At 46.0% G+C, this 21,054-nt stretch overlaps 1 protein-coding gene across 2 annotated transcripts in view; it reads left to right on the top strand.

Moving 5' to 3' along the window:
* LOC128836343 (NACHT, LRR and PYD domains-containing protein 3-like) overlaps positions 1 to 21,054 on the top strand; it is a 200,043-nt gene that overhangs the window by 29,314 nt on the left and 149,675 nt on the right. For both annotated transcript variants that reach the window (XM_054026548.1, XM_054026549.1), the window contains exons 3-4: positions 4,721 to 4,759; positions 6,235 to 7,966. In XM_054026548.1, coding sequence (XP_053882523.1) covers positions 4,721 to 4,759; positions 6,235 to 7,966 — 1,771 coding nt within the window. The remainder of the gene's footprint in view (positions 1 to 4,720; positions 4,760 to 6,234; positions 7,967 to 21,054) is intronic.

Raw genomic sequence — 21,054 nt, 5'->3', positions numbered from 1 at the left:
TTTCACAGTCCATTGTGCTAGCTGATGGGCCATTAGCACCGTCTGGCTTTTCCACTGTTGTACCTAAAGTGTTAGCAGTGGAAGTGAACCAAAGCAGGAAGTATTAAATAGATACACAGGCCAATATTCCTAACTTTAGATACAGAAATGAAATATTCACACAAGTAGGACAAACACATTCCGTAAACCATAACCTTTCCAATGATATCTCACATGAACTATCTCACATAAAGCATATTCCAGTTGTGTCATATTCATATTTATAAGTTTATCTCCATAAAGAATATGGAGTGCAACGTCACAAAAGGTCATTCAGGGTGTCAACAGGTTACACTCAATAGGGAGTATGAACAGAGAAGAAATAGGGTGTTGCTATGCTGGAAGGCATTAAAGGGTGCCATCAACTGATTGTTTGCTCTAGAGACAACTTCAGAGATTCTTCAAGCTGTTGCTGTGTTAAATAGATGGCAGGGACTTCATGTGTTTCCCTTTCTTGGGTTTCCAGTTTCCCCAGAAATCAATAGGGTTCCTGCCATTGATGCCAAGAGCATTCTTTGGGATTGGGTGCCATGTTTAAATATTATCACATTACATACACACAGAAGGACAAACAGAGAAATGCCTTTGATTTCAGTGTAAGGCCTTTGCAATCTCGACCAATAATATTCTATACTAAGAAGTCCACTAAGAACTGCTCTCTTTCAAAATGGCTGCCATCTCCATCAGGACTGAAGTCCAAGCCCACAATCAGGTGACTATTTTGAGAAAGGCATCTATTTCCCATTGTTCTCAGAGGGACTGAAGTCTCAGGCTGCTTTTAACAAATCTGGATGTTGGTCTCACACTCATTGGAAAGTGGGCTTTTTGGCAGCGCTGCCACAGCAGCACTTTAACGCCTCAAGTGTAGACAAAGCCGTAGAGAAGAACGTTATGCATCAGCCTCTGATGGCAGAAACTTTCAGTTATGAAAAAAGGAAAAAAATAATTCAGAATATTTATTTTCAAATATTACTTATTGCACTAGATTTACTCAACAGAGGAGAGAGTAAAAGGAAAACAGAGCTGTGTGTGGAAGGATACAAGAGGGGGAAAATGAGTGTGTGTGTGTGTGTGTGTGAGAGAGAGAGAGAGAGAGAGGAAATGTGGGGTGCAGGAGGGAGGGTGAAACTGGAGCAAGTGTGTGCAAGGGACTATGGAGGACAGAGAGGAAGAGGGATTCGGAATATGCATGCAGGGAATGTAGGGAGGTGAAAGAGGCAGGGAACTTTTGGCATGGTGTTGTGCGAATGTATAAATCCCCCGCTCAGCTGGGACCTCATCATTTGAGCTATACTCAGAAATAGTTGTTAACTTTTGTCAAGGCTGAAGTATCAATACGTTTACTCTCTTGAGCTGCTTACCTGTGGGGACAAAAAGGTCTGTTTAAAAAAATTCTGTCTTGCTTTATTATATATACAGAAGGCTTGAGTGTTTAAAGTGTTTTTTGTTCAACTCAAGCTTCTGATATACAGTTCCAAGAAAAGATATCTTCAGAACTAATGCCCCTTTAATTATAGGATTGAGAAAGTTTCCACACCACTTATCTGGGCTTGCAGTGAGACCCCGCCAAAACTGGGGATGACTAAATGCAGCAGTACTAAAATTTCTAATTTATTTTTTTAGAAGAAAACCCCCACTTTGTTAACATTTTTTGTTTTGTTCTTTGGTGGTTTGCTTCCAACCCTTTCAGATTGTTTTTTATAATAATACTCAGCTCTAATATAGGGCTTTTCATTAGCAGATCTCAGTGCTCATCTATCATTGAGAAAGACACTATGGCTATGTCTACATAGACATATAAGCCTAGGGTTAGTGGGATTTGAGTCAGCTGACCCATGTCAGGGAACAGTTTGAGCACCTACATTGCATTTTAACCCTAGGTTAAGGATGTTCTGACCTGTGCTTAAACCTAGGGTTCTAGCCTACCCAATGCAGTGCACAGACCTGAGTCAAAGTAACCCTATCCCAGAGTGCCTGATGCCCCCCTATCCTAGTGTCAGCACTCTAGCCCTATGAATACGTTGCATTGTGGGGAAAAACTAATGCCCACCCTATTTGTTAACTGTGACAGTGCTGTTGATGGGATTCAGCTGCCCATAAGGAGCACATGAGCACATCAACTGCATAATTAGCACCTTTGGTGGCTGTCTCAGTAGAATGACTGCAGTTTGTTAAGGCTGTATACTGAACTACCGTCTAATCTGAGAGTTGGGTTCTCTACCTCTAGGCTGTCGCATTGGCAGGAAAATTCCCATGTGCTCCTGTTCTGTGGATAATTAGGACATCAGTCTCCAGGGCTGCCAAACTATTAAATGAAACTGCAATTCTTAATTTTTAAAAATGGGCTATTCAATGAAGCTGTTTTTGTTTGGGTTTTTTAATTTATTTTTGTCTTTTTTGAAGTTTGACATAAAATGATAGTATCAGAGGAAAAATACCCCCCAACCCCACCCCACCCCAGGCTGGCTGCTGCCGGCTACGGAGTGCTGCAGTGTTTCCCCAGGGCTTGGGGTGAAATGTGCTCCACCCCCCCACACCCCAAGAATCCCTCATCCCTGCCCCCACCGCACCCTGGAAGGCAGAGATAAAGGATCCCTGGAGTCTGTGGGGAAGTTTGGGGACTGCTCTTACTCATTGCCCTCACAGTGCATGCTGCCCAGGCATCTCTAGACATGCAGCCCCAGGGAGGGCAGTTGGGGCCTGGGAGCAAGGGTCAGAGAGTAGAGTGGGACCAAGTAGCTGCCCTAAAGGGAAGGGGAGCAGCAGAGTTTCTGGCTCAGCACAGCCAGAGGAGGGATGACTATGAACATCCTGGCAGCTGGGAGCTATCTCCCATCTCTCAGCTTTGTTCCTTCCTGGCAAGCTCTGCATACCAGCAAGGAAGAGCTGGATCCAAAGCTGCCACCACCATATGAGTGTGGGGGGATGGGCTAGGCCCAAAGGCCCCCTGCTGGAGGCCTCAGGATCCTGCCACTCTTGTCCCAGGAAAGGAGTAGTAGAGGAGTCTTCCAAGCAGCCTAGAGTGGCTGCAGGGGACACAGCCAATTAGGGCATAGGAAGGCCATATAAAAAGGACCTGCAAAGCCAGAGACAGGCAGTTCCTTGCTGGAGCCAGAGGAGTCCAGATGGTGCCCCTGGCTGGCCAAAGGGAACTGCAGCACCATGAACAGATCAGTGCTAGCGGGGTCTGGGTGAGTGAGAAAGAGCTCCTGGCTGGCTGCTGGCCCTGAACATAGAAGAGCCCTGAGTTAAGGGTGAAGCACTGGTGAAGGCTGGGGCTGCGGGGAAGTTACCTAGGGAACTGAAAGCAGCTTAGTTGGAGGGACACAGGGGCATGTGGCTGCTATTCTTAGGGTCCCTAGGCTGGGACTTGCAGTAATGGGCGGTCTTGGATGCCCCCCATAGGCCACTGGGAAAGTGACCTATAATTGGACAGCCATAACTCCCAAGAAGGGGACCTGAACTATGTAGTGGCCTAGCTGAAGAGCTGGGGCCAGAAGGGCCCAGATTGGAAGTATCAGTGCCAGGGAGAAGCCCTGGGGCTATGGCCTGATACCAGGCCTGGGGCTATTTTAAGACTGAAGATGCACCCGACCGGAAGGGGCACTCTTGGGAGGTGGGTGCCACCTCCATTACAAGGAGACTGTGGAGAAGGTTTGTGGCTACTTCCCACTTGCCGCCCTGACAGTGCCACACCTTGGGCACCCCTGCACACGCAGCCACAGAGGGCCTGAGAGCAAGGGCCAGAGAGCACAGCAGGAACAAGCAACTGCCATGCAGCAAGGAGGATTTGGAACTGCCACCACTGAAGGAGGCTGTGGGGGAATTTTGGGGGCTGACTCCCACTCACTCCCCTCACAGTGCATGCAGCCCAGGCACACCTCCACATGCAGCCCCAGACGGGCTGAGGCAAGGGCTAGAGAGTGGAGTAGGGATCAAGTGGCTGCCATGCATGGAGGGGGAGCAGCAGGGATCCTGGCTCGGCATGGCCAGGAGAGGGATGACTCCCAACATCCCAGTGGCTGGGAGCTGCATCGCCCCTGGAAGCTTTGCTCCTTCGCTTGGGGGAACTCTGTGCAGCAGCGAGGAGGAGGCAGAGCAGGAGCTGCCGCCACTGCAAGAGGAACAGGGATCGTGTTTGGCCAGGCTGTAATGGTGCTTCCGGCTGCTGGACTGGCTGCCTGCAGCGCTGCTCCTCTGCCACCTGGATCTCTGGGATACACCCAGAGGATTTCCAGGACCCAAGTCAAGCCAGGGCTGCATGCACACAAGAAAGCAATAGGGCTTGGATCCTAGGTCCCAGCTTAACATGGGCTCAGACCCTCCAGCCTTGCAAGGTCCTGGGATCCTAGATCTGAGCCCTAGATTAGCACAATTGATGCATGGACACAAGGGGGGTTAGACTTGAGCCCAGGCTTACATTGTTGTGTAGACATACCCTAAGTGGCTACTCCAGTGGTTTAAAACAAAAAAAAAAAAGAGTATTGCTTCTGGTAGACATTTTGAACCAGTCATTGAACTAGTGTCTCCAAAGAAATTCTCTTTGCCTGCCTCAGCTGTGGGTTTACTAGGGAGCTTATTACTGCAGAGAACCCTGAATGAACGACTTGTCCCAGTGTCCTGAACTGCGTGATACTCTGATTTCTGCTGCATTAACATTCATGTGAAATTTCTCTTTCAGTTTTGGGTCCTCAGCAAACACCTGAAACATCAGCAAATGGTATGTGACATTCAATAAGGAATTGCATTTCATAATTTCCAGTGATTACCAGAAATAGGTTAGGTCAGCAAGACATTCTGTGTACTAGTGGAAATAAGTAACACCTCAGAGCGCAGCCTCATCAGATCACACAGGTTACGCAGGGTTGGATGGGGGATGAGGAAATGAATGGGGAGATCTCCAGGAAAGAATCAGGTGCTGCAGAACATGGTGCTGGTGAGGAAGTGGAGCTCTTGTCTCAGGCAGTACTGACCCAGTGCAGCAGCATGATGCAGGAAGACACTCTCCTGCTAGTGATACCATCTTTTAAATGAGTCAAAATAACTAGAGGTCAACATTTGTGGTCACTGAAGGTGCTATGGCACTTTTTTAAACCTCTGGGCCCTGGACAAAGTTTAGGTTATACTTTAGTTGTATTCTTTGCACCTAAATTCCCATTACTGTTTCAGTTATACATATCATTCTCTGTCACTTCATGCCCTACTTGTTACAGAGTGCCATTGTGCAATGTTAAACACCTGACAGGTTTCACCCTAGAGGTGGCTGCATTTCAGTAACTGATGAAGTGATTCTTATTATATGTTTAGAAGTGTTATCTGTAGTTTTCAGAACCCCCAACAGGGGAACTTAACTATTCCACTCTAGACAGTGTAAGGAATAAATCAACAGGAACCCAGCCTTTCCGTCTGATAGAGGACGCTTACTTGCATGAATCTCCTCTAAAACAGCAGTTTATTAGCTTTAAGCACACAAACATAAGCAATAGCTTTAGAACATCCCAGATATTTACCTAACATCTGGAATGGTATTGAGTAATTAACAGCAGGTTTGCAGTGCCCAGTTGTTCTCCCACCGGGGAGAAAGGGTGTCAGGAAAACGTCTTTCAAGATGGTGTCAGAGAATTGCTTCCAAGTACGCTCTATTAACTAACCTTTTATAACAGCAAAAACATAGGTCATAATAACCCCTACTGAATCAACACTTTTCCTAACTTTCAATAAACTTCTAATATGAGAGGTGTTTAGATTCACGTCTTTCCAACCACCAAGGTTTTCCATCCTAGTTATTTACTTGTCTCTACCCTCCTCCCATTCTGATTAGCAGAAACTGTAGCTAGTTTTAACTTTGCTTGTAAAAGCCTGTCTCCAAATCAACTTTTAACGATGTGGTGGTCTATTTAATTAATTCATGGTGGCTGAATGCACATAATATAGCTGCAATTGGCTTGATCGTATCCTGGGGTACACACACCCCTCAAATCCAGGGCAACAGAAGGTCTGAGCCTACACTTTTCTCTCACATCACTGATTTCAATGTGACCACTGATGTGAGTAAGGACTGCACCCATAGTTAATTTATGTGGGGGACACTTTATGATGAAAGGTGCACTATAAATTTACCCTACCAGTATTATTGTTTAAATAGCTTTATTGTAACATTACAATAATATATAATGCTTTGTGTCACTAACTCAGCTTACAGGGTGAAGTATAGAGAACATATAAAAAACAAATACAGCGCAATAAAAGACATGAACGCTCGTCTTGGTGAGAACGTTAAGCTAAACAGCAGATACACAAAACTGATCATTGTAAATGAACATCGTCACAGAAAGCAGAGAGAACATGAAATAATGGCCTTGGGACGGAGACATGCAGAAATCATGGCTGAGCGCGCTAGTCCTATCACCATAGGTGATTTATTTGACTCTGATAAAGATGGACAGTCACCACAAATTGTCGTGCTGCAGGGAGCTGCAGGGATTGGAAAAACACTGACAGCAAGAAAGATCATATTGGACTGGGCAAATGAAGAACTGTATCAGAGCAGGTTTGATTATGTTTTCTACATAAATTGTAGGGAAATAAACTTGGTCAGTGAGCAGGGAAGTGTTGAAGATTTGATTTCAAAGAATTGTCCTGATCAAAATGCACCAACTAAAGAGATTCTGATGAATCCAGAAAAACTCCTATTCATAATCGATGGTTTTGATGAACTGAGATTTTCCTTTAATCAACCAACAGGTAATCTGTGCTCTGATCCCTGTAAGAAGCAGCCAGTGGAAATCATACTGAGCAGTTTATTTGGAAAAGAAGTGCTTCACAAATCATACTTAATAATTACTACAAGACCAACTGCCCTGGAGAAACTTGGGCAGTGTTTGAAAGATGGACATTGTACATATGCAGAGATCTTGGGATTTTCTGAACATGAGAGAAAAGAATATTTCTACAAGTTTTTTGGGAATGAAGAACAAGCAAGAAAAGCCTTTAACTTTGTAAAAGACAATGAAATGCTGTTCACCATGTGCTTTATCCCCATTGCGTGTTGGATCATCTGTACAGTTCTGAAACAGCAGATGGAAGCAGGTGAAGATCTTGCACAAACTTCCGATACAATCACTGGTGTCTACATGCTCTATCTCTTCAGTTTATTAGAGGGTCACAGCAGCAATCCAGAGAAACAACAGGTACAAGGTAACTTGAAGGGACTTTGCTCTTTGGCTGCAGATGGACTCTGGAGGCAGAAAATACTGTTTGAAGAAGAAGATGTCAAGAAACATGGCTTAGATAAACCTGATTCCCTCTTTCTGAATGAGAACATGTTTCAAAAAGGCATAGTCTGTGAACGTGTTTACAGCTTCATTCACTTGAGTTTTCAAGAGTTTTTTGCAGCTTTGTTTTATGTGTTGGAGAAAGAAGAAACAGCAAAAAAATCAGAAACCGCTATACAATCTGTGGAAAAATTGTTTGAAAAGTGTGGAAAATCTAGGAATTATTTAATGTTAACAGTGCAATTCCTGTTTGGTCTCTTAAATAAAAAGAGAATGGAGAACATGGAGAAAAATCTTAGCTGCAAATTTTCACCCAAAATTAAAAATAATTTACTAATGTGGGTTAAAGAAAAACCCTTTTTGTCATTGTTCAACTATGATAAATTGCTTTCTGATAAGGAGGAGATGATTTTCTATCTGGATTATTTTTACTGTTTGTATGAAATTCAAGAAACCAAATTTGTGCAGAGTGCAATGAATCATTTCACGGAGCTAAAATTTACTCATCATACCTTTACCAAAATGGATCAAATTGTTCTTCAGTTTTGTATAAAGAATTGCTGTAAACTGGAGTCCGTTCACATAGAGAAGTGTAGGTTTCTAACTGAAGACCCGAATGAAGATTCCCCAGGACCATGCAAGTGGCCACTTCGGTGAGTGTTATCTGAGATCTAAAAAGATCTGACTTTTTTTTTTTTTTTTTTTTTAATTGATTTTTTTTCCCTTGGATTTTCATAGCTCACAAATGGCCAAATGACCTGCCATAAAAGTGACTCAATTTAGTGACAAACATTTAAGACTGGGAAGGACCATGTCCCATCCACCCCCAGACCTTAAAAGCATGGAAATACAAAGTTAAGGGGAAAGACTCATGCACTCATTTCTACCTTCATATTGCCTAAACATTGTCAGTAATGCTGCAGTTCTCCATTTGGCTTTCACCTCCATCCCCAATAGCTACCAAAAGCAATATGTACACCAGCTTCATCACACTTACACTCCAGTGCAAAACTCTTTGGAGTGCTAGAGTGTGGAGCTGGAGGGAGTGAGAGATGAAGAGGTTGTGGGTGGCTGAGATCTTTTTATAGATGGAGTGAGTGTTCTGGAGGCAGCAAGAGAAGAGGAGGTGACAGTGGGAAAGCAGAAGGGTGGGCATGAGGTTAGGCAGGATGGCAGCAGAGGGGCCAACGCAGTGGTGGGGTGTGTGTGGGAGGCAGAGAAGGTGAGGATTGAGGGAGAGCTCAGGTTAGGGCAGATATCATCAGAAGTCAGGAGGCAGCTATGGATATGGGACCTATATCTATTTGGGCTGGTGGGAGAGGGGAGATTGGGATGGAGTCAGTAGAGCAGGTGGGAACTGAAGGGGGGTGAGGGAAAACAAGGAAGGGTAAATGAGGCCAGTGGAGGGAGTGGTTTAGCCAGAGGACTAAAGCACCACTGCACTGGACCTCACAAGAGGCAGTGGCTGGTCATTGGAGGCCTTGAGGCAAGGTGCATTGTGTTCTGGCGGGCCATGAGGCTGCTGTGGAGCAAACCCTGTCACACAGGGGATTAAGTTAAGCCATGCTCCACATCCTGCAAGGATACAAGGCAGAGCTGGGCAACCTTAACTCTGCATTAACAACATTTTTGGGCTGCTAGTATCAATTATATGTAGGTACCATTTTTCTGTGGAGCATTTTATAACATTTTAATCATAACAGTAAATCTGTGCACCAAGCCAAATGTGCCAATATATCTGCCACTGCCCAAATGTCAACACGCAGTCTGAGGGATTTTCTCACCAAATGCCATTATAGTATCGGGCAAACTTCCTAAGTCTGGGAAACAGAATCCCAGAAGTTCAAACCTCACTTCTTCTTAGTGCTGCTTATATTATATTCTCATGCAATTCATTACCCTTTTCATTGACCAAAGCTATGAGCCCCAACCTTAAAGGCAGTTCCCAAAGACCTGCTGAACACACCCCATTGTTTGAAGAAACTGGCAGAGAGATAACGCAGGGTCACTGCCAGGACAGACACCAGCTCTCTAACATAACAACAAACCCCAATTTCATCCACTGCCTCTCATGTTTATTACACCAGTTTTGCTTATCCCATTTCTAACCACTATAAACCACATTCATCACCCTGAGCGAGGGATAGAGTCCAGGATTCTTGTTCAACAATATTCAACTGCTGATTAGTAAATACTTGAGTAAACCTCTGTGAAATTGTTTGTCAGGATCTCCTCTGGTGAGCTGCTGGGTGGTGGCCACGGTCTGAACACTGTTTGGGAACCATGTCCCCTCAGATCACCCACACCCCTAGCATGCCCCACCCCAGGCAGTAGTGGTCTGGGTTTTTCAGGGTGGTTTTTGTGGAAGGTGTTTACAAGGTCAGTGGTGTGAACATCCTGCACCAGTTCCCAGGAGTATATGGAAAACCAGGCGTATTCGGAGGGAATAGGTTAAGTCGTATAGAAAGATGACTGCGTTTATTTGCCAGGGAACTTAGTGGGGCCAAGGAACTTGTAGTCCAATTATGAATTGGCTGTCTGTGTGTGGGTATCTTGTTGAGAGCCGTATCCTCTGGCCTACCGAAAGGAGGGGCCCCTCCAGTCTTTGACAGTCAGCATAATGTTTGTAGCTCTTCTTGGCATTCTCAAGGGGAGACTTAAGGTCATCCTGGGTTTAGCACAGCTGTTGTATCCAGTCAATCCATAGTCCAAAAAAAAAAAGTGGGGGGGCTTTGCCTTATAGAGGCATGTTCTGCATAATTATACGTGAACTCTGCCTGAGGTAGCAGTAAGGACCAGTCGTTCTGGTGGAATTTTATGTAGCATTGAAGATACTGTTCCAGGATCTGGTTGGTTCTTTCCATTTGATCAATTTCCATTTGATCAACTGGGAGTGGTAGGTGAAGGATAGACAGAAGCAGATGCCCAAAATCCAGTGAGCTCCTCGTTGGAAGTGAAAGATAAGTTATACACTGTGGTCATGGATGATGTGCTCCAGGAGGACATAGAGGTGGACGATTTGATCCACCCAGATTCAGGCATTTTCCTGGGAGGAGGTTGGGCCAGTGCAGGTGATGAAGAGTGCCACCTTTGTGAAATGGTCCACTACTGTCAGAATGGTCATGAACCTGTTGGACGCAGGGTAATTCTACTCCAAAATCCAGGACAACAACTGTCCAGAGGCTGGATGGAGGCTCGAGGGATTTCAGGAGTCTGAAGGGTTTATTGTGCAGTACCTTGGAATGGGCTCATACATTTCAAAACACCCACAGGCCTGTGCTCTGGCCCGCATGCAAGGTTACCAGAAGAAACAAGAGATTTGGCACAGAGTTTTAAAGTGGCCAAAATGTCCTGCCAGTGGTGGGCGGGGGGGGGGGGTGGGCATGACATACTTGTAGAGTTGTTGTCCTTGGATGATGGGGGAAACATGTATATGCCCCTTCGTGTAGGTACCCTGTCTTGGACACCTTGAAGTCCCTTACTTATGGGTTCTGCTCATCAGGGAGGATCCCATGGGCTGTATGAGAGTGAGCAGGTCTTGGCGGGAGGCTGTGCCCAGAAAGTTATGAGGTTTAAGGATGCAGGAGATTTTAGGATTCAAGTCCTTCAGATGATAATAAAATTCTCCCTTCTGGGACAGAGCATCGAGCATGCTGGTTTTGGTTCCTGGATGATAGGAGATTAGGAAATCCAAGCACAAAAAGAATGAGGCCTACCTAAGTTGTCATTGATGGAGGACTTTGTACCTATGCAGATATTCTAGGTTCTTATGATGGTGTGTGCCTGGATGGGATAACAGGCCCCTTATAGATAGTGATGCCACTCTTCAAATGGAATCTTAATTGCCATGAATTCTCTGTCTAAAATATTGTAATTTTGCTCTGTGGATGTGAATTTCCTGGAATGAAAGGCACATGGATGTAGCAATTATTGAGGACTGTGCTTTTGGGATAACACCACTCCAATTGCCAGTTTGGAAGCATCCACTTACTGACCAAGTACTGATTTTGCCCTAGATCCTTAAGAGGCCCTCTTAAGGATTGAACTCACAACCCTGGGTTTAGCAGGCCAATGCTCAAACCACTGAGCTATCCCTCCTCCCCCCTTCAATGATGAAGGCTTGCGTGGTATCAGGGTGGACCAATATGGGAGTGCCGGTAAACATGAGCTTTATTTGCTCAAAGGCCTGTTGGGCCTCAGGAAACCAGAGGAACCTGTTATTTTTCAAGCACAGGGCAGTAAAAGGGGTGATTTCCTCTGAGAACCTCAGGAGGAACAGCCAATAGAAGGTTGCAAACCCCAGCAAATGTTGTAGTTCACAAATGTTGTATCCTTGGGGGCAACAGGTTTAGGAAGAAATCACTTGAGACCAGAGAGCTGCAAGCCTTAAAAAAGCAACCATTTATTTACACACACTGAACTGACCTAACCAGCCAAAACTGGCTGGGCTATCCCCTAATAATCTAACTCAGTTGCCATAGCAACAAAAAACACAACCACCAAATACACAATAACAAGTATTCCATGGTGCTATCCACTTGAGACCTCCCTTTACCTTGTGCAGGTCCATTTTGATACCAGGGGGATTTAGGATTAACCTTAAGGATTCTATGAAGGACTGACCAAGGCACATTATTCTAGTTTAGCATAGAGGCCATGTTCGCATAGCCTCTTCAAGATGGAACAGACATACATGGTGTGGTGGTCGGTATTATTATTATTTTTTTTTTAAGTATGTTATCCAGGAGTTCTACCACATATTGATCCAGAATCTCCCAAAGTATTTCAATAATAAAATGTTGGAACATTTTGGGTGCGTTTGTCAAACCAAAGGGCACCATGAGATACTTGTTTTGACCCTAATGAGTTTGAAAGGCAGTCTTCCATTCATCCCCAGCTCTAACACATAATAGGTTGTATATCCCCTGGAGATCTAGTTTTGTGTATACTCAAGCATTGCTCACATGGTCCATTAGCTCAGGAATTAGTGGTAATGGGTATCAGTTTCTCATGGTGACCTGATTCAGGGTCCAATAGTTGCACACAGGTGTAGCCTTCCATTTTTTTTATTTTTAAACAAAGAGGATGGATCCCAGCAGGTCAAGTGGACTTACAAATAAAGTTCTTGACTTGGTTCTGTTGAAGGTAGGTGCACAGTTTGGCTCATTCAGACTCAGGCCTGGTGTTTATATGCCTGAATGGAATGGTTGTCCCTGGCTGTAACTTGAGTGGGCAATCAGTCCCTGTGTGGGGCAAGACATCTGCATTTTTACCCCAGAGACATTATTGTAGTCACTGTATTTGGATGGAAGTTGAGGACCAGTTCAGTGGGTGGCTCTGCCGGGCCAGATGCCCTGGTTTGTGACCACCAGGGAACTACTGTCCACTGCCAACTTCCTGCTGGCTGAATTCTGAGTGAAAGTTGAGTTTAGTACACACCAACAGAGAAGGAGGTTGTGGAGGGCTAGCTACGAGATTCCCAGGATCAGAGGGGAGTGTGGGGAATGGATGACATTGAACTGTAGGGTCTCTCAATGCCCTTGGATAGTAACCTCGAGAGGAAGGGTTTCTGCAGCCGGACAAGTGGGACCCATTGATTGTCTCCTAGGTCCAGAATGGGCTTGGGCCACAGGGGACTCTGTAGCATCCATGCTGATTTTGTGGTGATAAAGCTGCCCCAAGTCGATGAACAGGGGGCCATTTCTGACTTTGGTGGAGGACGGGACAAATTTAACCATGATTCCAGGGGCTACTTAGGCACATGAAAACTCTTTTTTATTTTTTTGGGCAGATAATAACTTAGGAATTAGCGGACAGGAACACGGTATTTAATTCCTATATGAAGAAAGAAAAAATATGCAAACACCAATTAAATCCATATTTTAAATGTATATGTAAATTTAGATAATACAGTAAAATATTCTCAATCCCAAACCTTTAGGTATCAGTTTTGAAGCCTTAACACAGATATCAGAAGTACAAGTTTGATACTTTGTACACTCTGTTTAGTAGAGACAAATAAAATCTGCTTACATTCTCTAACAGACACATTCTTGTTACTGCTTTTATCTCTATTTTAGTCAATTGTTTTTCACTCCACTACGAATGTATTTATTTATTTTTAACATATGTGATTATGTTTTTCCCCTCTTTTATTAAGAATGGGAATTTATTTTTCTAATTATTTTGGCATTCTGTTTACTGATCACAATCATGTGCATGACTCACTAACATTTGACTCCATCATTACTATTAGTATCAGACTTGAAACCGCATTTATTTTCATAGAAATTTTAAGTTGTTCTTTTAAAAATATAACTAAAAAATACAATTATAGGATAAGTGACCTTCATCTGCACAGTGTCTAAAGTTATGTGTTCCACTATTTTTTTTTTAAGTGGCACTGCTAATGAGCCATCTGCCAGTGCTTAATTTGTGCCAGGGTTGAGCTCTGGCACCTTTCAATACAAATTAAACACAGGGGGAGTCTTTCACTATATGCTTATATATTGCATTCCCAGCATGCCCTGTAACACTTAAAGTGTTCTATCCTTAGTCTCTTCCATTTGTATTAAAAGCCCCACCTAGATGTGGAAAATGTAACTCATAGTATCCTTCTTCATTGTTCTTCATATTAGTATAAGATATAAGAGTATCAAAAAGTCAAACACAAAATTTTATCGCAGGCTGACAGACAAGCCTATATTCAAATAGGTGCCTTCATTGTGCACAACGGGATGGCCTCCAGATACCGGATGGCATGGTCTACAATCACCAGTATATACTGGAACCCAGACCCACTCTTCTTCTTCAGGGATCCCACCAGGTCCATTCCTACCCACTCAAATAGTACTTGGGCATCCTGTTGGGCCCTGTGAGCAGGTACCCAGGGCTTGAGGAACAGAAATCTCACAAAAATCTTGTTGATGACTGGCCAAAAAAACCTGACCGCTGCCCTTTGCAGCATCTTCTCTCTCCCTAAGTGTTTGGCACATAGCACTGTGTCATAGCCCCAGCCAGAGTATCTTGGGAACTGACAGCTGCTTGAGCGTCTTCTGTGGTTGGGGGTCTTTTGTTATTGCTACAGTCTCTTGTGGATTTCAAAGTGGGGTCCCTGTGATGTCCAAGATCCCCACTCCACTCCCCATCAGGGGTAACTATCTGGTTCCAGGCATGACTTAGGGTCTGGTCTTCTCTCTGCTCCTGCACAAAGTCCCTATTGTTCATCAAGCATTCTTGGCCTGTCTCGTCTAATGCCTCCGCTTCTAAGGGGCACGGCACTGGTGGCTCTGCCTGCCCTGAGGGACTCTCACCGGAGTCCTCCATCTCCTTTCAGTCCTTGAACCCCCTCACTTTTGGGCCTGGGTTTGTTTCTGTGGGGTGGTTACTGCTTCATTGCTACAGGATCTCCATTGTTTCAGGAAACCACCTCCAGTCACATCCCAGGATTACAGGATAGGCAAGGGTAGTCACTAGGCTGACACTGCAGGTTTCCTCATGGCCTTTTACTTTGAACTGTACCTTGGTTACCGAGTAGGGCTGTATGTCCCCATAAATGCACTGGAGGTAGATGGGGGCCTGAGCCATCTGAGGGGATCCCACCAGATTGGTCTAGACAATAGACCCACTGCACCTGGAGTCCATTAGGCCCATTACTTGGGTGCCGTTAACCCACACTGGAGCAGTAGATTGGGCAGGCCTCTCATCTGAGCTTGGGGGTCTGTGGCCCATGCCTCGACAGAGCTACAATCCATAAAGGGTCACTCTCACCTGATATGCCCCTCCTGTCTGCACTCGAAGCATTGGCCCTTCCCCTGCCAGCATGCTCCTTTCTAGGATGCTGTGTCTCCTTCTCTTCTGGGTTTTTGGTTTCCCTTGTGTAGTGCCTCAATACTGATGATCTTCCCTCTGGCTGAGGATACCTCTTGCAGGGTTGGTCAGGTCAGTGGTCCCTGTTCTTCTCACCTCATCCAGTCTCTGCTGGAATTTGGGTCCTTACTCCCACGGCTTCCTGGTCTCAGAGCCAAAGGGGCCAGGTCCTTGGCAGTCATGTAATCCTCAATGAGCATCACCACCTCGGGGAGGGTCGACAGCCTATTGTGTTTCATCCAGTCCCTTCCTCCAGCTGGGAGAATTTGAGTGAATTGCTGTATTGCTATCCTCTCCACTATCTGCACTGCACCCCAGTCTGTCTCTCTGGGTTTATTCAGCACTAGCAGCAGTCCCGCAGACATTGGGCCACCACATGGGGTTGGACTCAGGGGAGATTTTCATGATGAAACCTCTGTCAGAACATTTCTGGACTGATTCCCAGGTGGTTGAGTGTGGCCACCTTCACCTTGGCATAGTCCAGCACCTCCGTAGGGTCTAGGTTCTGATATGTGGCTTGTGCAGGGCCGGTTAAGTAGGTGGCCACCAAGGTAGCCCAGTGTTCTGGGGGCCAGCATGGGCCATTTGAAGATGACCAGGAAGGCCCCAGAGCCCATCTTAATGTGCTGGTATGGGCGGCCTGATGGGGGAGTTGTCTCCCACCGGCCTAGGTGTGGCGGCACTGGATTCCCCTTGCGGATGTAGTAGTGCTGACATCTGTTGGATCAGACATTCTTGCTGCCGCCAACTCGTGCATCAGGTGTTGTTGCTTTTCTTGTTGACGGGCCATCCGTTGTTGCTGTTGGGCCACAATGTGTTCTAGCTGCTGCCCCTGATGCTGTTGGGCCACCTGCTGCTGCTGGCTCTCCAACAACCACTTCAACAGCTTTTCTGTGTCCATGGTTTCCTTGCCAGTTAGTCCCCTTAAAACTCTCACTTGGCCTTTCTAGCAGGACCCGGTTGATGCCTGCATTCTCCACTGTGACGGGATCCCTGGGGTGCAGCCTGGGATTGTGGGACCACTGTGCCCCCTTAACTCTCCAGCCTGGGCTGTGTCTCACAGTGCTTTGCTAGTGACAAGCAGCTGTTATCACTCAGCACATCCACATGTGGAGCCCCACACCCAGCTAGATTGCATGAATGTTCCCAGAGCCACTCATGAATCACACAGAGAAAGCTACCAGCCGAATCCCCCCTGCTCCCAGCACTGTACCTCTGGAATATACCATCCTGCACTGCTGAAGACGAGCAGTGCAAATTTATTAACTGGTTCACCACTTCATCAAGGGAAAGTGGACATACACCAGCCTTTACAAATCTGAGCAGATTTACCAACACTTCAGGCAAACTCACTGGTAAAGATAATGGTAAAAGAAGTTTGACTACAAATGATAGATTTTAAGTGATTATAAGTGATTGACTTTTTGCCTGAGTTAGTTACCAAAATAAAATAAAACATAAGCATGCAAGCTAAACTATCAACCCTATTACGCTGGGCAGCAACTAGATTAAGCAGTTTTTCTCACCCCACTGGATATTGCAGTTCATAGTACACAGGTTTTAACCTTGAAACCTGACCCAGCCTCCTCTGTTGGGTATTGCTGATTGGCAAAGTTGAACAATTCCTCTGGTGTAGCCTTATGCAGGTGAGTCATTGAATTGTAACTCCCTTGCTGGACAATGGCTGTTGATGGTTGTTTGATACCCACCTGGGCGTTGGTTACTTTCCCTGCTGTTGTCTCTGTGGAGCTAATATCTGGCTGATTCCCCAACTTACAGCATGTTTTACTGACAACCATACAACATAATCTAATAACTTCATATGCTATGGCAGGTCTGGGCCAGGGCTGGATTGGGGCCAGGGATGGGGTGCCTCTCCCCCAGCCACGGTAGTTCTGGGGTTTGGGTGGAACCAGCAGGGAGAGGATTTCTCCCTGCTTCAGCAGGTCTGGGGCTGAGGGAGAGGCATCTCTCCCCACCGTGGCCCTGAGCACCTACACAGCGCTTAATAGGCTTCTGTGTGGCCACGCAGCCTTGCAGCTTAGCGGGAACTTAGATCATAATCTTTTCCATGATACCTCACAAGGAATGCTTTATATGCAATATCACAATTATATGTAAATGAGGGCTATGGGGGTTACAGGGTGCTCTCCCAAGGTATAGGATATCCACCATGTGTTGGGGAGGGTTGGCTGTGTGATCCAGGCCAGCAGTACTGCCTAATGGCAATACTCCGCAGTGTAATGCCTAACTGTGAGAGTCCAAGGGTCAATTTCCTTAGCAGTTACAGTTTGGGGTAGTGTCACCCACTGGCAAGAGTCCATAGGCCACCTTGCCTAGAAGCTATAGCTCAGGGTAGTGTCACCCACTGGTGAGAGTCCAAAGGCTGCTTTGCCTAGCGGCTGTAGTTCAAGGTAGTGTCGCATACTGGCAAGGAGCAGGTGGTAGGGGAACACAGGCCCACCCTACTCCACCAGGTTCTGACCTAGGGCCCTTTGAAACAGTAGTCCTTGTGCAGGGTTCAGGGCCTGATACCCCTACATGCGTTCCCTGGGTCACTTCCTACCCTGGTTCCAGTCCTTTCGATGTCGTCATGGGTTGGACTTGGGGTCCTTCCTGTGTTCCCCTTTGATCCGTCTCCAGAGTCACTTCCACTGGCCTCAGCGAGTCATCTCCCAGCTACTGCAGTCAACGGTCTTCCAGCGCCTCGGTTATGAGGCTCAGTCCTGGTAGCTTCCCTGCAGGAGGCTGCTGCACCTGACTGCGCTTCTCCTCAGTCAGCCCAGACTGAGCTGAGTCACTCCCTTCTCAATGTGCCGTCCACCAAGAGCATACCCAGCAGAGGTGAGGGGCCCTGAGTAGCTCTTTAACGCTCGCCTCACCAGTGCAGTGTTGGTACACCCCATCACAGATGTGATGCTCTGTACCTCAGGGGAACACCCTACACTCCCATGTTCATCTTTATAAAATTATTATATGGTATCCGATACAAAGTTTGTCATGTTGGGTGTCTTCGGAAGACTCATAATGCACTGAGCATGGTTATTATAGTGATGTTATAGTAAGAGTATAGGTTATAATTTCATGTATATTGTTATGAGGCTGAAAATGTGTCCTTATGGCTTAAAGCAAACCCATGCAAACACTCTCCAAGAACAGAGAGGCAGTTCACACCACATCAGAGTATGGATGGGACAAACCCAGCCCAGCCTCACAGGAACAATGAACACTGTCTTAGGCTGCAACAAAAGAATCTGTTAGATCCTGGAGGGAGTCACCCCCTTCCTTTGGTCAGTTTGGAACTATGATGAGATAATGCTCACCTGATTCTGAAGTGGGGAGGGTGGGGGGGGCAGGCAAAGCCACAAAGCCAAGAGGAAAGAAAGGACATGATAAAAGGGAGAGACATTTTGCCACGCGCTCTCTCTTCCACCTACATCTACAGCTACCACCACTACCAAGCGACTGAAATGCTGATCATATTTTCACTCCCTGCTCCTGCATTCCCCTTCATTTAAATACAAAAATAAAATACCAAAATATCATATAAATCTGTCCCCAAATGACAGTGTTTTCCTAAGACCCTGTACTCTCCCAATAACACTTGGACTGAAGGGGAAACAATCCAAGGGAAATACATTCTCTATATATGGGACCTCCGCCCTCACCCTCAGGGATAAATTACCATCTGATCATTTGAGTTATGGGCGGGGTTACACAGAACCCCAGAGGGCCCCTCTGATTCCCTCTCTCTTTTCTCCAGTCTCCTCCATCTCTGAGACCCCTTCTATGCACTTCTCCTTCATATCCTTCATTTTTTCTATTTTTAATACAGAACACAGCTATCACAGAGTTTTGCCCACTTCTATTAAACCAAACTTCAGACTATTTTATTTACAGTGTTGAGGTAGTTACTGTTCATCTGCTTGTTCTTGACAACTCCCACTTAGTCCTTTCTGGTTAATCTTTAGATTACTCCTCAGGTGTCTGGGTTCTCATGTTCTGTTTCACTTCTGCCACAGCCAATATGTTCTCTGTGCCTTTCATCTCTAGTGTCTTTCATCTCTTCTTTTCTTATTCTCCTTTTCTTGGATTTCACCATTTGTTGGGACTTTTTTCAGTAGTTTATTATTAGTTTCTACCTCTGTAGTGTCTTCTTTTTTGTCTGAGATTAGGATCATACTATCCCAAGCTATCGGAGTGTCATTTTTTTCCTTGCTTAAAGTATCTCATTGTATAATTCTGATTTTAAAAGTAAATCATAGTTTAATTAGGAATTTCCAGTTTGCTCAGAATTTTCACACATTCTATCCAAAAGAAGACTTAGCCATATTGTTTAATCCACTTTTCCTCTCCAGACTGGATTGCTATATTTCACTGCATCTAAAGTTGAATGTAAAAACAATGTCTACATTCCAGATAGTACAAGAAGAACTGTCCACTTCTTCCATGGTTTATGTCCCAATGGCCACATCAAGTCAATGCTTCAGTCCCTGCAACTGGCTCTTCTGCTCTTTAATGCCATGATCTTAATCCTCTATGAAATTCCTGGGAGAGCAAGGCCTGGGCCCAGAGAGACCTCCCAGCCAGTAGGAGCAGACAGAGAAGCAGCCTCAGCATGGACCAATGGACACTGATGTTATCAGACTGCCTGCTGCATAGTGTTGCCAACTTTCTAATTGCACAAACCCAAACACCCTTGCACTGCCCTTGTGATGCCCCTCCTCTGAGGCACCCACATCTGAGGCTCCACCCCTGCCCCGCCCAGCCCTCCTCTCTCTCTGTCTTACTCTTCCCACTCTCACGTGCTCATTTTCACTAGGCTGGCTCAGGGAGTTGGGGTGCGGGATGGGGTGAGGGTTCCATCTGGTTGTGCAGACTCCAGGGTTGGGCAAGAAATGAGGATTTCAGGGTGTGGGAGAGGGCTCCAGGCTGAGACATTGGGTTGCGAAACAGGAGGGGTTGAGGACTTCAGCTGGGGGTGTGAGCTCTGTGGTGGGGCTCGGGATGAGGAGTTTGGGGTACAGGTGGGTGCTCCGGGCTGGGACTGAGGGGTTTGAAGGGTGGGAGGGGGATCAGGGATGGGGCAGAGAGTATGGGTGCAGGAGGGGTTTAGGGGTACAGGCTCCCGGCAGCACTTACCTCAAGCATTTCCCGGAAGCAGTGGCATGTCCCCCCTCTGGCTCATGCAGAGGCATGCCCTGATGGCTCTGTTCACTGCCCTGTCCACAGGAACCACCCCCACAGTTCCCATTGGCCACAGTTCCTGGCCAATGGGAGCTGCGAAGCCAGTGCTTGGTGCGGGAGTTGCATGCAGAGCCCCCTGGCTGCCCCTACACATGGGAAATAAAAGGGGGACATGCCGCTGCTTTTGGGAGCCATACAGAGCCATGGTAGGAAAGGAGTCTGCTATAGCCTCTCTGCACCACTGACCGGACTTTTAATGACCCAGAAAGTGGTGCTGGCTGAAGCTGCCAGTGTCCCTTTTCGACCAGGTGCTCTGGTTGTAAACCAGACACCTGGCAACCCTACTGCTGCATGGTGTTACTCTTGACATTCTCTTCCTGTGCTGATTGGCTGTTTCTTGTAATACCCTCCCACCCACCCTCTGCCTCACAGTCTCTTCTCCTCAGTCTCCCTCCACCTGCCTTGCATTCTCCCCTTATTTCTTCCCTCCTTCCCTTCCTTGTCCTTCATCTTACTTTCTATTAAGCCAATTCCCACCTAACAAACCCCACCCAGAATTTTAAAAAATAAGAAATGCCCCCCCAACCCCACAGGAAAATAATAAACCAAGTGACACTTACAAACAATTGTGCTGTTCATTCTGATTGTGTGTTCTGTCTCTGTCCCGTCTATGTGTCTGCCTTGT

Source organism: Malaclemys terrapin, chromosome 4, assembly GCF_027887155.1.
Source record: "Malaclemys terrapin pileata isolate rMalTer1 chromosome 4, rMalTer1.hap1, whole genome shotgun sequence".
NCBI lineage: Eukaryota > Metazoa > Chordata > Testudines > Emydidae > Malaclemys > Malaclemys terrapin.
The sequence above is the reverse complement of the archived record's forward strand: the minus strand, read 5'-3'. Positions and strand labels throughout refer to the sequence as shown.